The sequence below is a fragment of the Bison bison genome, unplaced genomic scaffold (genome assembly GCF_000754665.1).
Source record: "Bison bison bison isolate TAMUID 2011002044 unplaced genomic scaffold, Bison_UMD1.0 scf7180017864034, whole genome shotgun sequence".
In the NCBI taxonomy this organism is placed as follows: Eukaryota; Metazoa; Chordata; class Mammalia; order Artiodactyla; family Bovidae; genus Bison; species Bison bison.
In genome coordinates this window covers 3987931-4006145 of record NW_011494606.1, presented here as the reverse complement: position 1 = coordinate 4006145, position 18215 = coordinate 3987931, and the positions used below count along the sequence as shown (strand labels likewise).

The following is an 18215-nucleotide window of genomic DNA, read 5'->3' as shown; positions in this document are numbered from 1 at the left end:
AATAACTGTTTATGTATCTAGGTTTTACCTTCCATGTGTTTATGTAAATTGCCACATGATTCTTCTTTCTGTTTGTAGTCTAGTTCATCGCTCTATGGAACAATGTTTTAAAAAATGAAGTTTCCAAAACCTTAACCTTTTCTCTGCACATTTTATATATTGAATGATAATTATATTCTGGTTATTATGAGCAATGCTTTTCTTTCTTACGATTGAAACAGAAGTTAATACTTATGGGGAGATTATTGAAAATCTTTTCCTTTGAGTACAGTATGCCCTAAATATTCTCAAGAGATATCCTCCACCACCTTTGTAGGTAACTTCACTAGGACGTTTCATCCTTTCTCTAAATCGGTGTATAGAAAAGGTGGAAATCTGAATGACTCTCTTTACCGTCTACAAGAGCTACTGACAAGTATACAACAATTTAGGCCACATTGAGAGGCTGAGTTATTACCCAGGACGCTCATCCTACATCCTGAAAACACTCATATTAAACACTCTTAGCAAAATTTCAAGTTATAGAACTTTGGAGGTCTTTAAGATTGCTTATAATAATTCAAAACAGAACGATAATTAGTTCAGAAGTCTGAGATATTAATTTCTTATTGCAGTTATGAAAACAAACATCCATATTTAAGTATTAAAATCAGTAGCCATTCATACCTGAATTTGTTGCAATCACATTCCACTGAAACAGGTCCAGCCAAGATCACCTATGACTTGCTAGGTATTAAGTCTAATTGTCAATTCTTATCCTGACTTCTGAGCATTTAACATTATCACTTTGAAATTCTGTCTTCCTTTGATATCAAGGACAACATTTCTTTCTGTTTTTCTTTCTGAATTTCTGGGCATTTATTCCTTGACTTGAGCCTTAAATTTGGTACAGGTTCTCCAAGGCTCTGTTGTTCATACCCCCTCACCATCTGCCCTTTTTTTGCATGTGGGTGTGTGTGTGCACCATTTTGCTTTACTTACTATTTTTTTAAACAACTTTATCCAAGTATCCCTGACATGCCATAAACTACACATACTTGAAAGGTACAATATAATACATTTTGCCTATGTGAAATTACCACCATAATAAAAATAATGAACATATCTATCACTCCCCAAAGTTTCCTCATCCTATTAGTAATGCCTCCCTGCTGCCCCTTCCATTCCCACCCAGCTCCTAGATTAGATGTTTTTTGTCACTATAGATCAGTTTGCATTTTCTAAAATTTTATAAATGGTATCATGAAATATATAATTTTTTTTTTTTGAAGTGGGTAGTGAGGTCTGATTTTTTTCTTATTCAAGATTATATTCTAAGGTTTATCTATGTTGTATTTATACTTTATTGCTTTTTATTGCTGAGTGGTATTTCAGTGTGTGGATATAACACTGTTCATTCACCCGTTGATAGATATTTGAGTTGTTTCCAGTTTTTGGCTGATGAGAACAAAGCTGCTATAAAAATCTGGGCTCAGAATTTGGGCTCAAATGATTATATGCTTATATTTTTCTTGGATAAATTACTTAGGAATGGAACGAGTGGGTCAGTGGATACAGGTTTAACTTAGTAAGCAACTGCTCAACTTTTTTTAACTATTAGGTCATTTTACATTCTCACCTACAGCATATGAACTTTGCAGTTGCTCTCCATCCTTGTCAACACTTGATGTTATCATTTTAAAGATTGTTAGACATTCTAGCAGGTGTGTGTCTCTTTGTGGTTTTAATTTGCATTTCCCACAGACTAAGGATGTTGAACATCTTTTAATGTACTTTTTTGTCATCCATATATTTATCTTCTTTGGTGAGGCGTCTGTTTAGATCTGTTGCACATTGTAAATTTTGTTAGGTTGTTTGCTTTTTTTGTTGGTGACTTTATGTAGAGTTCTTTATATATTCTGGCTGCAAGTCTTAGTGGATATGTGAGTTTTAAATATTTTCTCCCAGTCTGTGGCTTCTCTTTTCATTTTTTTTTTTAACAGTGTCTTTCTAAGAGCATAAGTTCTTAATTTTTATGAAGTTCAGTTCATCAATTAAAAAAAGCATTGTGCTTTGGGATTGTATCTCTAAAGAAATCTGTACCCTCAACTTACCCCTGGACTGGGAGTTTGGGATTAGCAGCTGCAAACTATTATACATAGAATGGCTTACAAAAAGGTCTTACTGAATAACACAGGGAATAAAGTGTCCTGTGATAAACCATAAGGGAAAAGAATATGAAAAAAATGTACATATATGTATAACTAAGTCATTTTGCTCTACAGCCAAAATTAAAACAACATGTAAATCAACTACAATAAAATACATTTTAAAAAATAGAAGTCTTTACCTAATCCAAGATCGCAAAGAATTTTTTTTTATGTGTTCTTCTAGATATTTTGTAGTTTTAGGTTTTTCATTTAGGTCTAGGACCTATTAATCTTTTTATTGTAATAATATACGGCCTTCCCAGGTGGCACAGAGGTAAAGAAATCCACCTGCCAATTCAGGAGACACAAGAGACACAGGTTGGATCCCTGGGTCAGGATGATCCCCTGGAATAGGAAATAGCAACCCATTCCAATATTCTCGCCTGGAAAATTCCATGGACGTAGGAGGCTGGTGGACTGCAGTACATGGGGTCACCAAGATTCGGACACAACTGAGCACACACAATATATATAATATAAACTAAATTTGTCGTTTTATCCCTTTTAAAGTATATAATTCAGTGTGTTTCATTATATTTATGATGTTGTTCAATGATTATAACTACATTTCCAAATTTATATCACCCTAAGCAGTAATTTTGTAGTCATTGAGCAGTAATTTCCCATTCCTCCTTCCCTACAGCCACTAGGAACCCCTAATCTACTTTGGATCTCTATGAATTTGCCTAATCTAGATACATAAGTGGAATCATATAATATCTACCCTTTTCTGTCTGCCTAATTTCAACTTATATTTTCAAGGTTTGTCCATGTTGTAGCATGTGTCACAAGTTTATCCTTTTAATGGCTGAATAATATATTCTGTGGTATAGATAAACCACATTTTGTTTATCCATTCATGTTGATGGACACCGTTTTTACCTTATGGCTATTGTGAATAAAGCTGTCGTGGACACTGGCATTTGGGTGTCTGAGTCCTTGCTTTCATTTCTTTGCTGTAGTATATACCTAAAAGTGGAGTTACTGAGTCTTAATGATAGTTCTGTGTTTTACTCTTGGGGGAGCTGCCAAATTGTTTTCCACAGCATCTGCATCAGTGTATGAGGAGTTCCAGTTTTTCTGTATCCTCACCAACTCTTGTTGTTTTCTGTTTTGTTTTTAATGATAGCCATCCTGGTCAGTTTGAAGTGGTTCTGGTTTTGTGTACAGTAAGTCCCCTACATATGAACCTTCAAGTTGTTAACTTTCAAAGATGCGAATGTACGTTTGCATGTCCAGTCATGTAAGTTGGTTCACGTGTCTGGCATACATTGTCAAGTGCATGCTTCCTCTACAAATTGTTGTGTTTTTATGTACTTTACTGTATAGAATACAGTAGTACGTATCTTTATATCAAGCCCAGGATGTCCAGAAGCAAGTGTAAAAGCAGTGGTGATGTAGCTGTTACTGCTCGGAAGTACCAAGTGATAACAAGGGAAACAAAAATGAAAATAATTGAGAGTGCAATGAGGTGAAAAGATGGTAGATGTCGCTTGTTCCTATAACATGAATCATTCAAGCATAGGCCCAATTCTAAAGAACATGGAGAAGATCATGGAACATGTGAAGTCTGCTGTGCTGGTGATAGTTGACAATAATATTGAAGAAGCGTGGAAAAGCAATGGAGGAGAGAGAGAAACTTCTCAGTGTGTGAATGCAAGATCAGCCTCAGCACTGAGTTTCAGCTCAGCTTAATGCTGACTTAATGAAAGCTCAAAGTCTTTATGAAGACTTGAAGTAAAAACATGGTGAGAAATCAGAGGGTGCATCTCTTAATGCCATCCATGGCTGGGAAAGACAGGGAACCCTGGTGTGCTGCAGTCCATGGGGTTGCAAAGATTCAGACATGACTTACCAACTGAACAACATGGCTGATTTCACCAGTTCAAGGCTAGAGCCAGCCTTCACAACGTAAAAGTAAGTGGCGAGGCAGCCATTGCAGATACAGTAGCTGCCTGGGAATTTCCTGAAATTCTAAAAGCTATTATTGATGAAGGCGAGTATTTACCTGAGCAGGTCTTTTTATGTGGATGAGACAGGACTATACTGGAAGAGGATCCAGACCAAAGTTACATCAGTAAGTAGGAAAAGTTGATGCCATGCTATACAGCAGCAATGCTAAGTCGCTTCAGTCGTGTCTGACTCTGTGCGACCCCATAGATGGCAGCCCACCAGGCTCCGCTGTCCCTGGGATTCTCCAGGCAAGAACACTGGAGTGGGTTGCCATTAGGCTAATTCTTGTTTGGTGGCAGTGGTTCCAGCTATGTGAAGCTGAAGCCTTTCTTGGTTTATTGTTCAGAGAACCCAGGAACCCTTAAAAACATAGCCAAGGACTCTCTTCCTGTTGTATGAAAGAGTAACCCCAAAGCCTGGGTGCACAGGCCATTTTCCAGGACTGGTTTTTCTACCACTTTATCCTGGAGGTAGAGAAATATTGCCTGCAGAAGGATGTCCCATTCAGAATTCTTTTGCTGTTCAACAGTGCTCCAGGCCCTGTTCATGGACGACTTTCATGCCAACGTCAAAGTAGTGCATCTGCCACCAGATACTACGTCTTTCAGCATGGACCAGGGACTTAGAGCGACCATTGTGTCACACTTTTCGTCAGGCAGTAAAGGCGAGTGATGAATCAGGAACAGTCTCGCAACAATTTTGGAAGGACTGTAACATCTACAAGGCCTTAAATACCATTTACTTTGCTCGGCCTGAGGTTTCAGCTGTCATCATGAATGGAGTTTGGAAGAACCTTTTCCCACAGTTTGTTCATGATTTTCATGGATTTGAGAAGGTGGACGCAGAGTTCAAAGAGGTTGTCAGCAACTTAGTGACCCTCAGGGATAAGCTGGAGCTAGCTGCATTCCTTTTGTGTGGTCTGTGAAGTTTCTCTGCCATTTCTCTTCAGTCAGCCTGTGATCTGACAGATTTCTACAAATAGCCAATAACCCTCTCACCCTGCCCCCTCCTAAGGTGTGTAAAGTGTGTACACCTCTTTAAGTCTTGTAATAGATGGCAGGTCACAGTCCCTACAGCTATAGTAGGGCGGAGGAATAGGGGATGATTGCTAGGTCTCTCACATAGCCCTCTCAGCATATTCGACAGACTCTTCATCAAGCATTCCTCCTGGTTGCTGTGAAGTGTCTGATCAGGTTTAAAGTTCTGAAATCATTAATTCTGATCTTTTTAAGAAATTTCTCCAGCTTAATGGTTGTTTTGGAGGAGGGAATAACTCCTGAAGCTTCCTGCTCTACCATTTTCTCTGTTGTTACTTATGATCTACTTTGTGTTAATTTTTACATATGGTGTACTGTATGATTCAAAGCACTTTTCCCCCCACTGCATATGGTTATCCAGTTGTTCTGGCACCATTAATTGAAAAGACTATTCTTTTTCAACTAAGTTGCCTTTGTGCCTTTGTCAAAAATCAGTTGTTCACATATATGTGGGTATATTTCAAGATTCTCTACTCTGCTCCATAGATCTATTTTTTTTTTATCTTGACACCAGCATCACAGTGTCTTTGTTACTGTACCTTTATGATAAGTTTTGAAATCAAGTGGTGTTAGCCCTCTGCTGCTGCTGCTAAGTCGCTTCAGTTGTGTCCGACTCTGTGCGACCCCATAGACGGCAGCCCACTAGGCTCCGCTGTCCCTGGGATTCTCCAGGCAAGAACACTGGAGTGGGTTGCCATTTCCTTCTTCAGTGCATCAAAGTGAAAAGAGAAAGTGAAGTCTCCCAGTCATGTCCGACTCTTAGCGACCCCATGGACTGCAGCCTACCAGGCTCCTCTGTCCATGGGATTTTCCAGGCAAGAGTACTGGAGTGGGCTGCCATTGCCTTCTCCGCTTAGCTCTCTAGTTTTGTTCTTTTTCAGAGTTGTTTTAATTTCTTCTAGGTACTTTGCATTTCCATGTGAAGTTTAGAAGCACCTTGTCAATTTCTTTAAAAGGAAAAAAACAGCAAAAACTAGCTAGGATTTTGATTAGATTACATTGAATCTGTAGATCAGTTTGAAACAACTGATATCTTAGCAGCATTGAGTCTTCTGATCCATAAACACTGTCTCTTCATTTATTTTGGTCCTTAATTTTTCTGAGCATTATTTAGCATTTTTCACTGCACAGGTCTAGTGCCTCTTTTGTTGGATTTATCCCTAAATATTTCATTTTGAGGGGATGCTACTGTAAATGTGTTTTTAAAATTTCAATTTCTTACTGTTTGCTGCTAATTTACAGAAATAACACAGATTTTATATTTTATTGTTACCTTACTGGACTCACTTATTCTAATACCTTTCTATGAGATTTTCTACATAAATCATCATATTGTCTGTGGATAGATGATTTTAGTTACTTTCCAATCCTGATGTTTTTTATTTCTTTTTCTTGCTTTATTGCACTGATAAGAATTGCCAGTACATTGTTGAATAGAAATGATAAATGGATATCACTGCCTTGTTTCTAATTCTTTAGTCTTTCATCTTTAAGTATAATGTTGACTATAGATTTTTCATAGAAATCATTTATTGGGATGAGAAAGTTCACATTTATACCTGCTTTGCTGAGAGCTTTTTTTAAAAATCAAGAATGTTGAATTTTTGTCAGATGCTTTTTCTAGATCTATTGAAATGATAATATGTTGTTTCTTCCTTAGTTTGTTAACCTAGTGACTTGAATGTTGAACCAACCCTGCATTCTTGGGATACGTCTCTGTTGGTTATGATATATTACCCTTTTTAAAATATAGTCATATAGTATAGTCATTTTTTATAGTCATATAGTCATTTTTTTTAACTTTAATATAATTGGATTGGATTTGCTAAAGTTGCGTCAAGAATGTTTGTATTTATGTTCATGAGAAGTAACAATGGTAGTTTTCTTTCAATGTATTTGTCTTGTTTTGGTACTGTAGTACTGCTCTCTTCATGGAATGAGTTGAGAAATATTCTCTTTTTAATTTAGGGGCAAGAGTTTTAAAGTTGTCAGTTCAAGTCTGAAAGGTGTTCATGATATTCTTTTATATGCTTTTATTATCTATAGACTCTGTAGTGATGTCACTTCGTGTTTCTTACTCTTATTTGTGTCTTCTTTTCCTTAGTATTGCTAGAGGTTTATCAGTTTTATTGATCTTCAAAAGAAACTAGCTTCTGGTGTTGATTTTTCTTTTCTTTTTTTTGTTACAGAATGTTCTGTTATATGAATGCTTAGTCATTCTCCTATTGATTGATAGTTTGTGTAAGAATAATCTTAATGGAAACTCTGTGACTAATTTTTATGATAAAAATGCATTCTTGTGTGCTCAGTTGTGTCTGACTCTTAGTGACCCCATGGACTGTAGCCCACCAGATTTCTCTGTCCTTGGGATTTTCCCAGTAATAATACTGGAGTGGGTTGCCATTCCTCCTCCAGGGGATCTTATTGACCCAGGGACTGAACCTGTATCTCCTGCATTGGCAGGCAGATTCTTTACCACTGAGCCACCTGGGAATCCCATGATAAAAATGGTAAAACCTTAAGGATATGAATAAATGGACACAGGTACAGTACTCCAGCATAGAAAGATTAAAGATATAAAGATATCAGCTCTTAAAATAAGTCATGGGTATAATTTTACTCAAAATACCATTGAACTTTGAGAATCATGACAAAAGGATTCAGAAGTTCATCTTGATAAAACATTTGAGTTGATGTTAAAGTTCTGAAAAAAGAATAAATGGAGAGAAACCTAATAGAAGACATCAAAATATAGTGAAACTATAACAGTTTAAAAAATAGGGTGCCAGCACCAGGATAAAGAAGACCAATGAGAAAATAGCCTGGAAATGGAACGTGTTGGATATAAGGATTTAATATGATAAAGGAAGCACACATATCCATAAGGAAGAAAGATTATTTAATAAATCATGTTAGTATAACTAAGCAAATAGGAGAAATAAAAATTTATATTTAAAAAAAAATTACATATTAAAATATGTTCCAGATGGATTTATAATTACATGGAAACAACAAGCCAAAGAAATGAATTGTGTACTGAATGAACCTAAGGAGGGAAACAATACAAATTAACAAAGGAAGTGATTGACAGATAAGACTACATAAAACTTAACTTTGAATTATCCAATAATATTGCCAAAATGAAAAAATGTAACAGACCAGGGGAAATATTTTCAGCAAATTTCCAAGGTTAATATTTTTTTTTATGTATGAAACTCTATGCAAATGTAAAAATGGGCATAGGACAAGATTGGGCAATTAACTAAATAGGAAGTTGAAAACAGGAAAAAATTTTTCGATACAATTTAAACTACTAAGGAGTTACACAGACCTACCCATTAAATTAACAGCAACTCCCAGGCAGGCCAGAGTAAAATGCAATAAGTAGATGCACAAATTGGTAATGGTTATATATATATATATATATATATATATATAGTGTTACAAGTGTTTGAAAACCACTTTTGTGATAAAATTCATTTTAAAAGATCTCAATACTTTTTGACCCAGAAAACCCACATCTGGGAATTGATCCAAAGAAAATAATTACTACACCCCCCTTTCCAAAAAGCAAACATATAAATCCTGTATACAGAGTTGTTTTCAAATAATGAAAACTTAGAAAACCTAAATGGCTAATCAAAGGAGTAATTACAATTTTCATATATCCCATAGATAGAATACAATGCAATAATTAAATATGGTAATAGAGATTATAATTGAAAATGTGATAAGTAATTTTTTTAAAGCAAGCTTTCAAATTATGTGGATAATTTAATTGGTAAGAAATATGTAGAAATGACAAGCAGTTATGATGAGGGTATAGTGGGACACTCTTTTCCTGTTTCCTGTGATCAAATATAATGCTGCTGCTGCTGCTAAGTCTCTTCAGTAGTGTCTGACTCTGTGCGACCCCATAAACGGCAGCCCACCAGGCTCGCCCGTCCCTGGGATTCTCCAGGCAAGCAAATATAATGCTGCTGCTGCTGCTGCTGCTAAGTCGCTTCAGTCGTGTCCGACTCTGTGCCACCCCATAAACGGCAGCCCACCAGGCTCCCCCGTCCCCGGGATTCTCCAGGCAAGCAAATATAATGCTAGTCTGTACTTAATAGAAGTACAACACTTAGATCAGGGAAGCTAATAGTCCTATGTTATGAGAAGAGCATGGGCTTTGGAAATGTGTAGATCTGAGTTCTAATTTGGGTTCTACTTACCTAGTATGAGGCCTTGACAGTTACATAACTACTTAGAACCTCAATTTCTAAATCTGAGGAAATAGTTGTTTATGGTTGTTGTGTGGATTAGTAATAGTATATTGCAGTTGTTGATAGAAATATTGTTCTTGTCATGTGACATCTGGAATAATGTCAGTCAGCTTAAAAGCAATCATAAATTTCAATGGCAAACAATGAAGAGTTATTTTTCACTTAGGCTACTTATTATCTGTGAATTGATTGTGGCTCTGCTCTAGTTCTCTCCACTTTAGAATCAAGGTAGACTAGAAGGAAAGATGTTGAAACCCAAGGACAGGTCTTAAAGGTCTGCTCTGAAGTGGTACACTTCCAGTCATATTTCATTGACCAAGGCAACAGTGACACTGTGTCATAATCCTCCTTTGGGGAATGGGTCAGCACAGAGGGGCAGCAAATATTTGGGAAAAATAATATATGCTATGACAAAGAGTGTGTTCAGTGCTGTTACTTTCAAAGTGTGATAGTCTGGTGTATGTCTGGAGGAGAAAGATCAGAATGGTGAGTAATTCTGAAATCCTGTCTGAAATGCAGTGGAAATAGTCAATGGAGAGAGTGGGGCACATTAATGCTGTCTAAAATATTTGAAGAGTGGCTATAATGGGCTATACTACATGACATCAATGGGTAGGAGTTAGAGCATTATGTTTTGATTCAGTGTAAGGTCATAAGGCACCCCACTCCCGTGCTCTTGCCTGGAGAATCCCATGGATGGAGGAGCCTGGTGGGCTGCAGTCCTTGGGGTCGCTGGGAGTCGGACACGGCTGAGCGACTTCACTTTCACTTTTCACTTTCATGCATTGGAGAAGGAAATGGCAACCCACTCCAGTGTTCTTGCCTGGAGAATCCCAGGGACGGGGGAGCCTGGTGGGCTGCCGTCTATGGGGTCACACAGAGTTGGACACGACTGAAGTGACTTAGCAGCAGCAGCAAGGTCATAAGGAGAAAGGGAGACAGAAAAGGAAATTCATGCTTTTAAAATATCTTACCTCATTTATATTTAAATAATCCTATGAGGGTTTTTGTGTTTGTGTGTGTTAAGTATTGGGGAAAACAGTACCTAAGGTCATACGGCAAATAAGTGGTAAAACCTGTTTCAAATCCACGTCTGTGTGATCTCATCTCTCTCCCACTATACTTGCTACTCTGTTGGGCTGCAAGCTTTCTTACAATTACACTGTACATCACTAGTCATCTTCTGTCTGACAAGGTAATGACCACTCTTCCTTCATCTCTAAAATGTTTCAAAGTATATAAATGGAAGAATTGAAAGGAATGTTGAATTCCTGAATTTGAATTTAGATCAGTGGTCTGCAAGCTCATTTGATCATTTGTACCCTTTCAGAAAAATAATTTAGCATGTGCCATACAAGATTTGACATAAAATTTTAGGTATTTTTGTGAATTAGATTTTATGGAAAATCTGAGCATCTCTTAGATGCTTATCCTCAACATTGGAGGTCATTGTTTTGGATGATTTGTAAGGCTTACTTTTCAGTATAAGATTCCATGCTTCTGTTTGGCCTGAATTTTTCTGAAAGGAATAATGATAGCTTAATTAACTTTTAGAAAAAATTTTAAATGGTCTGTTACCTGAGACCAAAACTAAATTCACTGGCATTCATAACAAAATTAAACCTGAAAATCAAATAGTATGAAATATGGTTTTCCAGGTAACCAGTAATAATCCTGTGAACAGTCCAGTCTACTATTAATATATATAAAAGAGGATATAAAGGGGTTACTATTAAGTAATAAATCTGATTTCTACGTGTGGCTCAAAAAGCAACCTCGTTATTTTAGTTATATCTTTTCTAAGTCTGTGTGTGTATGTGTCCAAAACTTACTGTACTCATATATTCTAAAAGAATCTGAAATTTTGCCTAGAGAATATTATTTTTGATACTTGGAAACTTATTTTAGTACTGTTTTACAACAGAGCCAGAAATCTAAATCAGGCTAAGCCTACTGGACTAAAATTTTGAGAGAGACATATCCTAAGTCAGAAACAAAGAAGTTACTTTCATTGCCTGAAAGAGGAAACTGTTTGCTTTTCTACATTCTAGTCCTTGGTTATCTGCTTTTTGCCAAGTTGATATTTCATGATTAAGATAGCTTTCTGATTATCTTAACTGTTTCTTGGGGATAGAGTCTTTAAGAAAAAACTTTCCCAACATAGGCAAAACACTCCCTGACATAAATCACAGCAGGATCCTCTATGACCCACCTCTCAGAGTAATGGAAATAAAAGCAAAAATAAACAAATGGGACCTAATTAAACTTAAAAGCGTTTGCACAACAAAGGAAACTATAAGCAAGGTGAAAAGACAGCCTTCAGAATGGGAGAAAATAATAGCAAATGAAGCAACGGATAAAGAGTTAATCTCAAAAATATACAAGTAGCTCATGCAGCTCAACTCCAGAGAAATAAATGACCCAATCAAAAAATGGGCCAAAGAACTAAACAGACATTTCTCCAAAGAAGACATGTAGATGGCTAACAAACACATGAAAAGATGCTCAACATCACTCATTATCAGAGAAATGCAAATCAAAACCACAATGAGGTGCCATCTCACGCCGGTCAGAATGGCTGCTACCCAAAAGTCTACAAGCAATAAATGCTGGAGAGGGTGTGGTGAAAAGGGAACCCTCTTACACTGTTGGTGGGAATGCAAACTAGTACAGCCAATATGGAGAACAGTGTGGAGATTCCTTAAAAAACTGGAAACAGAACTGCTATACAACCCAGCAATGCCACTGCTGGGCATACACACTGAGGAAACCAGAATTGAAAGAGACACGTGTTCTCTTTCAGTGTTCATCGCAGCACTGTTTACAATAGCCAGGACATGGAAGCAACCTAGATGTCCATCGATGGATGAATGGATAAGAAAGGTGTGGTACATATACGCAATGGAATATTAATCAGCTACTAAAAAGAATACATTTGAATCAGTTCTAATGAGGTGGATGAAACTGGAGCCTATTATACAGAGTGAAGTAAGTCAGAGAAACACCAATACCGTATACTAACGCATATATATGGAATTTAGAAAGATGGTGATGATGACCCTATACACGCAACACCAAGAGACACAAATGTAAAGAACAAACTTCTGGACTCTGTGGGAGAAGGTGAGGGGGGTAATGATTTGAGAGAATAGCATTGAAACATGTATATTACTAAGTGTGAAATAGATCGCCAGTCCAGATTCAATGCATGAGACAGGGCGCTCAGGGCCGGTGCACTGGGATGACCCAGAGGGATGGGATGGGGAGGGAGGTGGGATAGGGGTTCAGGATGGAGGACAAATGTACACCCGTGGCTGATTCATGTCAATGTATGGCAAAAACCACTACAATATTTTAAAGTAATTAGCCTCTGATGAAAATAATTAAATTAATTTTTAAGAAGCTTTCCCAGATCACAGAAAGCAGAAATACAAATGTAGGCTTGGAAGAGATACTCCTGTCAGTTCAGTTCCGGTCAGTTCAGTTCAGTTCAATTCAGTCACTTAGTCATGTCCGACTCTTTGCGACCCCATGAATTGCAGCACGCCAGGCCTCCCTGTCCATCACCAACTCCCGGAGTTCACTCAGACTCACGTCCATCGAGTCAGTGATGCCATCCAGCCATCTCATCCTTTGTCGTCGCCTTCTCCTCCTGCCCCCAATCCCTCCCAGCATCAGAGTCTTTTCCAATGAGTCAACTCTTTGCATGAGGTGGCCAAAGTACTGGAGTTTCAGCTTCAGCATCATTCCTTCCAAAGAACACCCAGGACAGATATCCTTTAGAATGGACTGGTTGGATCTCCTTGCAGTCCAAGGGACTCTCAAGTGTCTTCTCCAACACCACAGTTCAAAAGCATCAATTCTTCGGCGCTCAGCCTTCTTCACAGTCCAACTCTCACATCCATACATGACCACTGGAAAAACCATAGCCTTGACTAGACGGACCTTTGTTGGCAAAGTAATGTCTCTGCTTTTGAATATGCTATCTAGGTTGGTCATTGACTTGAAATTGTAGATCCAACAGTACTCTTTTGGATTCCTTTCTCATTCATTTGTACAGCTTTTTTGGACATTTGTGCGTGGTAGTTTTGGAGGAAGTGTTGCTTGCAGGTAAGAAATGGCCAACTTCAGCTACTTTTTCTGCACCAGTTTAAGTGGCCCGCAGGCTGGGAGTTCTTTGGTATGAAAAGTGATCCATTTGTTCTAGAAAATTATCCTGGAAAAGGACGGTTTAAATAATTTAATTTGCTATTCCTTCATTTTCAGTCTTTACTTCATTCAACGATCATTTAGTGCTTCTTTGTGCAGAAATATAGCAAACAAGAAAGATATTTACCACTGATATCAAAATATATTCTTTTCTTTCCCCACCTCTCCTTCCTTCCTCTTCTCTCTATTCTCTTCTTTCCCTTCTTCGTGTAACTCCTTTCCTTTTTTGAGATAGTAACCACAGGCGAATTTTGAGGTCTGTTCATCTAAGGATAGGACAAATTATATATGTTATTTATTTTATAAAAATTTAGTGGTATAGTTAGGTGGGGGGTGATAAAATTCTTAATTTGCCTTCAAGTCCAACTGTCATCTTACCTGGGCAGATCTCAAGGTGTATGTATACGTTTGTTACTTAGCTCAAAAATAATATGTTTGTTACTTAGCTCATTTATATCTTTAAATGGCTTTGTATTATTTTAAATAAAATTAATATCAGCGTGTTTTTATACATGTCCTTTTTAGATGCAGACGTCTATGATTAGACATGTAGCACATGTCTTAATTTTCAAATGCCATAATTGACTTGTTATCTAAACGCTAGCATTCATCCTAGTTAATTAAAGGCATGTGAATGGTTGAAGTTTTTTGTTTTGTTTGCTATTGTGTACTATATTGAGAATTTGAAGGTAATTAAAAAATATAATTCTTTTCTTCTTTAGCATCAGACAACAGTCAGCGCTTTCGAGAAACCTGTTTTGCATTTGCATTGACGCCACAACAAGTGCAGCAGATCAGTAGTTCCATGTAAGTTGTCTCTGAGTGTAACTTGCAGTTTGACCTTTGCATCCAGTTTTGTCTATAATAAGTGACTTTTTGAAACAGTATATTCAGGGGTGAGTATTATTGTCATGCAAGTATTAGTACTGAAAATATCATTAGAATGTTACTTACCATAAGAACTCTTACTATTTCTGATATACGTTCTGGAGTTAGCCGTGTCTTTGAATCAGCTTTCCTGTGGATGTCTTTAAAATAATTTTAGTTCTTACCATGTCTTTTCTAGGGATATTTCTGGGACCAAATGTGACTTCACAGTGCAGGTCCAGTTAAGGTAAAGTATTGACTACAGTATATATTCAAAGTTTAAAAATCAATATTTCTTAAAGATTTCTAAAATCTTTCTAATTTTCAGTAAGTATTTTCTGTGTCCTATATTTAAACCATTAACTTTTAAATACTCTCTAATTTAGATTCTGTGTGAGACATCTTTTGATAAATTTGAAAAGCAAAATGAGAATTTTCCAACGTGGTACTGTCCCATATTCAATTTCTTTTCTTAGCCCATTTCTTCTAAGAGTATCTAACACATCTTTTATGTTAATGTCTCTCATTGCTTACATAAACCATCTTATGCTGTTCTTTTTACTCAGTGACTATTGTAGTGTAGACTTAAGTGCCCCACACTGTTCTTGTTGCGATAGAGATAGAAGAGAAAGACAATTGTTTTCCTCCGGAAGCTATTTTCCATATAAAGTAAGAAGGATAAGTCAAACACATAGCCCAGTCTCAAAATCAAATACTAAGTTGTATGTATAGATTATAAACGTACTAAGAGATCAGAAAAGAGATTAAAGAACCAGCTCAGTTCTTCACAGAATAATGTGAAAACGTCTGATCTAGACTTAGAAGTAGTGTGATGAAAACTGAGAAAGCAGAAGAGAGGTAAGGTCTTGGTTTTGGAAGGTACTGACAAAGGTGTTTCTGTGTGAAGGCGCTTTATCCTCTGTCGGGCAGATGATGATAATGACTGACTGAAGGGCTAAAATTCAGCGCCTTCGTAAATAATTACATATTGCTGTGATATTTTTTACTTCCTGCCTCAATTTACATTTTGTTCATACTGCTATGTGACTTTGTCTTTTAAAACAGTGGTTTTCAGACTGTTGCTTGAAGCCACCATTTGGCTTCCCTCTGGCTATCATTCCACCTTCTCCCCCACCCCAACTCTCCTACCTGACACACACACATATACACACTCTGAACCAAAGTAGTGCTGCTTTGACCTGTTTTTACATGTTTGACTTCTGGGTTAGTTTTCGTTTGAGGAGACTATCCCAAGACTGAATTTGCAAACCATAGTTCTAGAACAGAAGACCCACCTGCTATCCTTAGCATTACCGTCCATACATTCTTTAAAGCAGCAGGAGGCATTGATCTCATTCCATAGGAAGGTGTTCTTTCTTTCTAAGATCAGTTCAGAGATTCTAAGGGAATCGTGATGGTTAAAAATGACTTGTAAAGTGAAAGTTGCTCAGTCGTGTCCAACTCTTTGAGACCCCATGGACTGTAGCCTGCCAGGCTCCTCTGTCCATAGAATTCTCCAGGCAAGGATACTGGAGTGGGTAGCCATTCCCTTCTCCAGGGGATCTTTCCAATCCAGGGATCAAACCCAGATGTCCTGCATTGCAGGCAGAATCTTTACTGTCTGAACGACCAGGGAAGCACAAGAATACTGGAGGGGCTTAGCTATTTTAAATTCAGATTATATCCGAAACTTAATGGGAAAAGAACCATTTTGTACTATATTTTGTATATATTTTGTATTATATTTTGTATATATTTGGGAATTATTAGGTGGTTCTTTGTGTTTTGCTAAATTGTTTATATTAAATATATTGTATATATTTAATATATACATATTTAATATATATAATTATGTTTAATATATACAATTGTGTTTTGCTAGATTGTTTATATTAAATATTGTATATATTTTGTTTATATTTGGGAATTATTAGATGATTATTTGTGTTTTGCTAAACTGTTTTCATCCCCACATTGCCCATCCCCCACAGCAATCCCAGGTTATTAAGTTTGGAGCATATACCATCTATTATCCTAATTATAAGTCTTTATCTAAAACATGAAAAACAGTTTGGTCAGAATTAAGATCAATATTTTCTCTATTAGATTCCTAATCTGTTTTCATTTATCTGTTTCCCCTCTCCACCCCCATAAACATCTGTATAGAAACTTTGTGCTATTGTTCCTTTTTTAAAAAAACCTTTGGTTTGTAAGAATGATTTCTTAGATGTTCACTTTTTACTTAGTTGAATAGGAGTCAGCTTGTCACATGAATTCTGTTTTTCGGCAGCTTCAGGCAGCCAGGTCCATGTTTCTAATCTCCCACGACACTGGCATAATTGGTTTGAAACTAGAGCATCCTCTTACTTTTGCTAAGTAAAGAACTGGCCTATCATAGAAGGTTCTGCTGGGGCTAGAGATGATCTTGTGGGTGTTGATATCTGTGTGCTAAGTATATTTTGAGAAAATCTTCGCAGGTTAGTAATTCTAAACCTTTCTATGACTCTCTAACCTCTTTGAGAATGTAATGGAAACTATAGATTGTCCCTGCTTAAAGATGACCATATATGTACCCATAAAATTTTACATAGAAAATTGTCCCATTTGTGGACCTTCCCTCACACAGATTCCGTTGCAGGCAGATCAGGATATTGAGAGAAGATACTTGTGCTTCTTGTTTAAAAACTTGTGTAAAAACAATGAATATTTCACAGAATTCAGAGATAGCATACTTAACATATAAACCAAAAAGTTCTGGGAACATTCTGTAAAGGTGGAGTGAACCTTAGCTCTATATTGGGAACAAGGAAGTAATTGAGAATCGTTGTCTTAAATAGCAGATTAATTTATTTCTCAATCTATGTAAGAATGAATAGAGTAAGGAACTTCCCTGGTGGTCCTGGGGCTAAGCCTTTGTGCTCCCAATGCAGAGGGCCCAGTTCAGTACCTGGTCAGGGAACTAGGTCCCACATACCACAACTAAGACCTGGTGCAGCCAAATTAAAAAAAAAATAGAATGAAAAGATTGAGAGTGTACAAATTATGTAGCTGTCTTGGTTTTTCCTGAAAGATTGCACATTTAATTTAGAAATAAATGTTTTTGTGAGTTTCTAAATAGTATTCTAAGCACATGTGGATATAATACAAATATTATTATTATTCAACATCTTCAGTTTTCAGAAACTAATGGAATACTTGAACTTGGTGGACAAAACTTGATCCTGGAGCTTGACTTTTAGCATTTTTCAGTATATTCTGCTGAGAACCAAGAAAATGTTTTATAGACAAATACATTTGGGAAATACCATATATTATATTGGGCTTCCCAGGTGGCACAGTGGTAAAGAATCTGCCTGCCAGTGCAGGAGATGCAGCTTCAACCTCTGGATTGGGAAGATCCCCTGGAGGAGAAAATGGCAACCCACTCCAGTATTCTTGCCTGGAGAATCCCATGGACAGAGGAGCCTGGCGGGCTACCATCCATAGGGTTGCAAAGAGTCAGACGCAACTGAGCGCACACACATATATTTTCTTCTTAAAAAGCTACAGTCCTTATTAGCTTTGAGATGTTCTGTATAGAGAAAACTTAGTTGTTTTCATTGAAGAATGATTGCTTTTACTGAATTTCATTGTTTTCTGCCAAATATCAACATGAATCATCCATAAGCATATACATGTCCCCTCCCTCCTGAGCC

At 37.0% G+C, this 18215-nt stretch overlaps 1 protein-coding gene across 1 annotated transcript in view; it reads left to right on the top strand.

Annotated features, from left to right (window-relative positions):
• The window catches only part of PIAS1 (protein inhibitor of activated STAT, 1), a 92254-nt gene that overhangs the window by 28284 nt on the left and 45755 nt on the right, over positions 1–18215 (top strand). Inside the window, exons 2-3 of the mRNA XM_010834515.1 lie at positions 14376–14460; positions 14720–14767. Of these exons, the coding sequence (XP_010832817.1) occupies positions 14376–14460; positions 14720–14767 (133 nt within the window). The remainder of the gene's footprint in view (positions 1–14375; positions 14461–14719; positions 14768–18215) is intronic.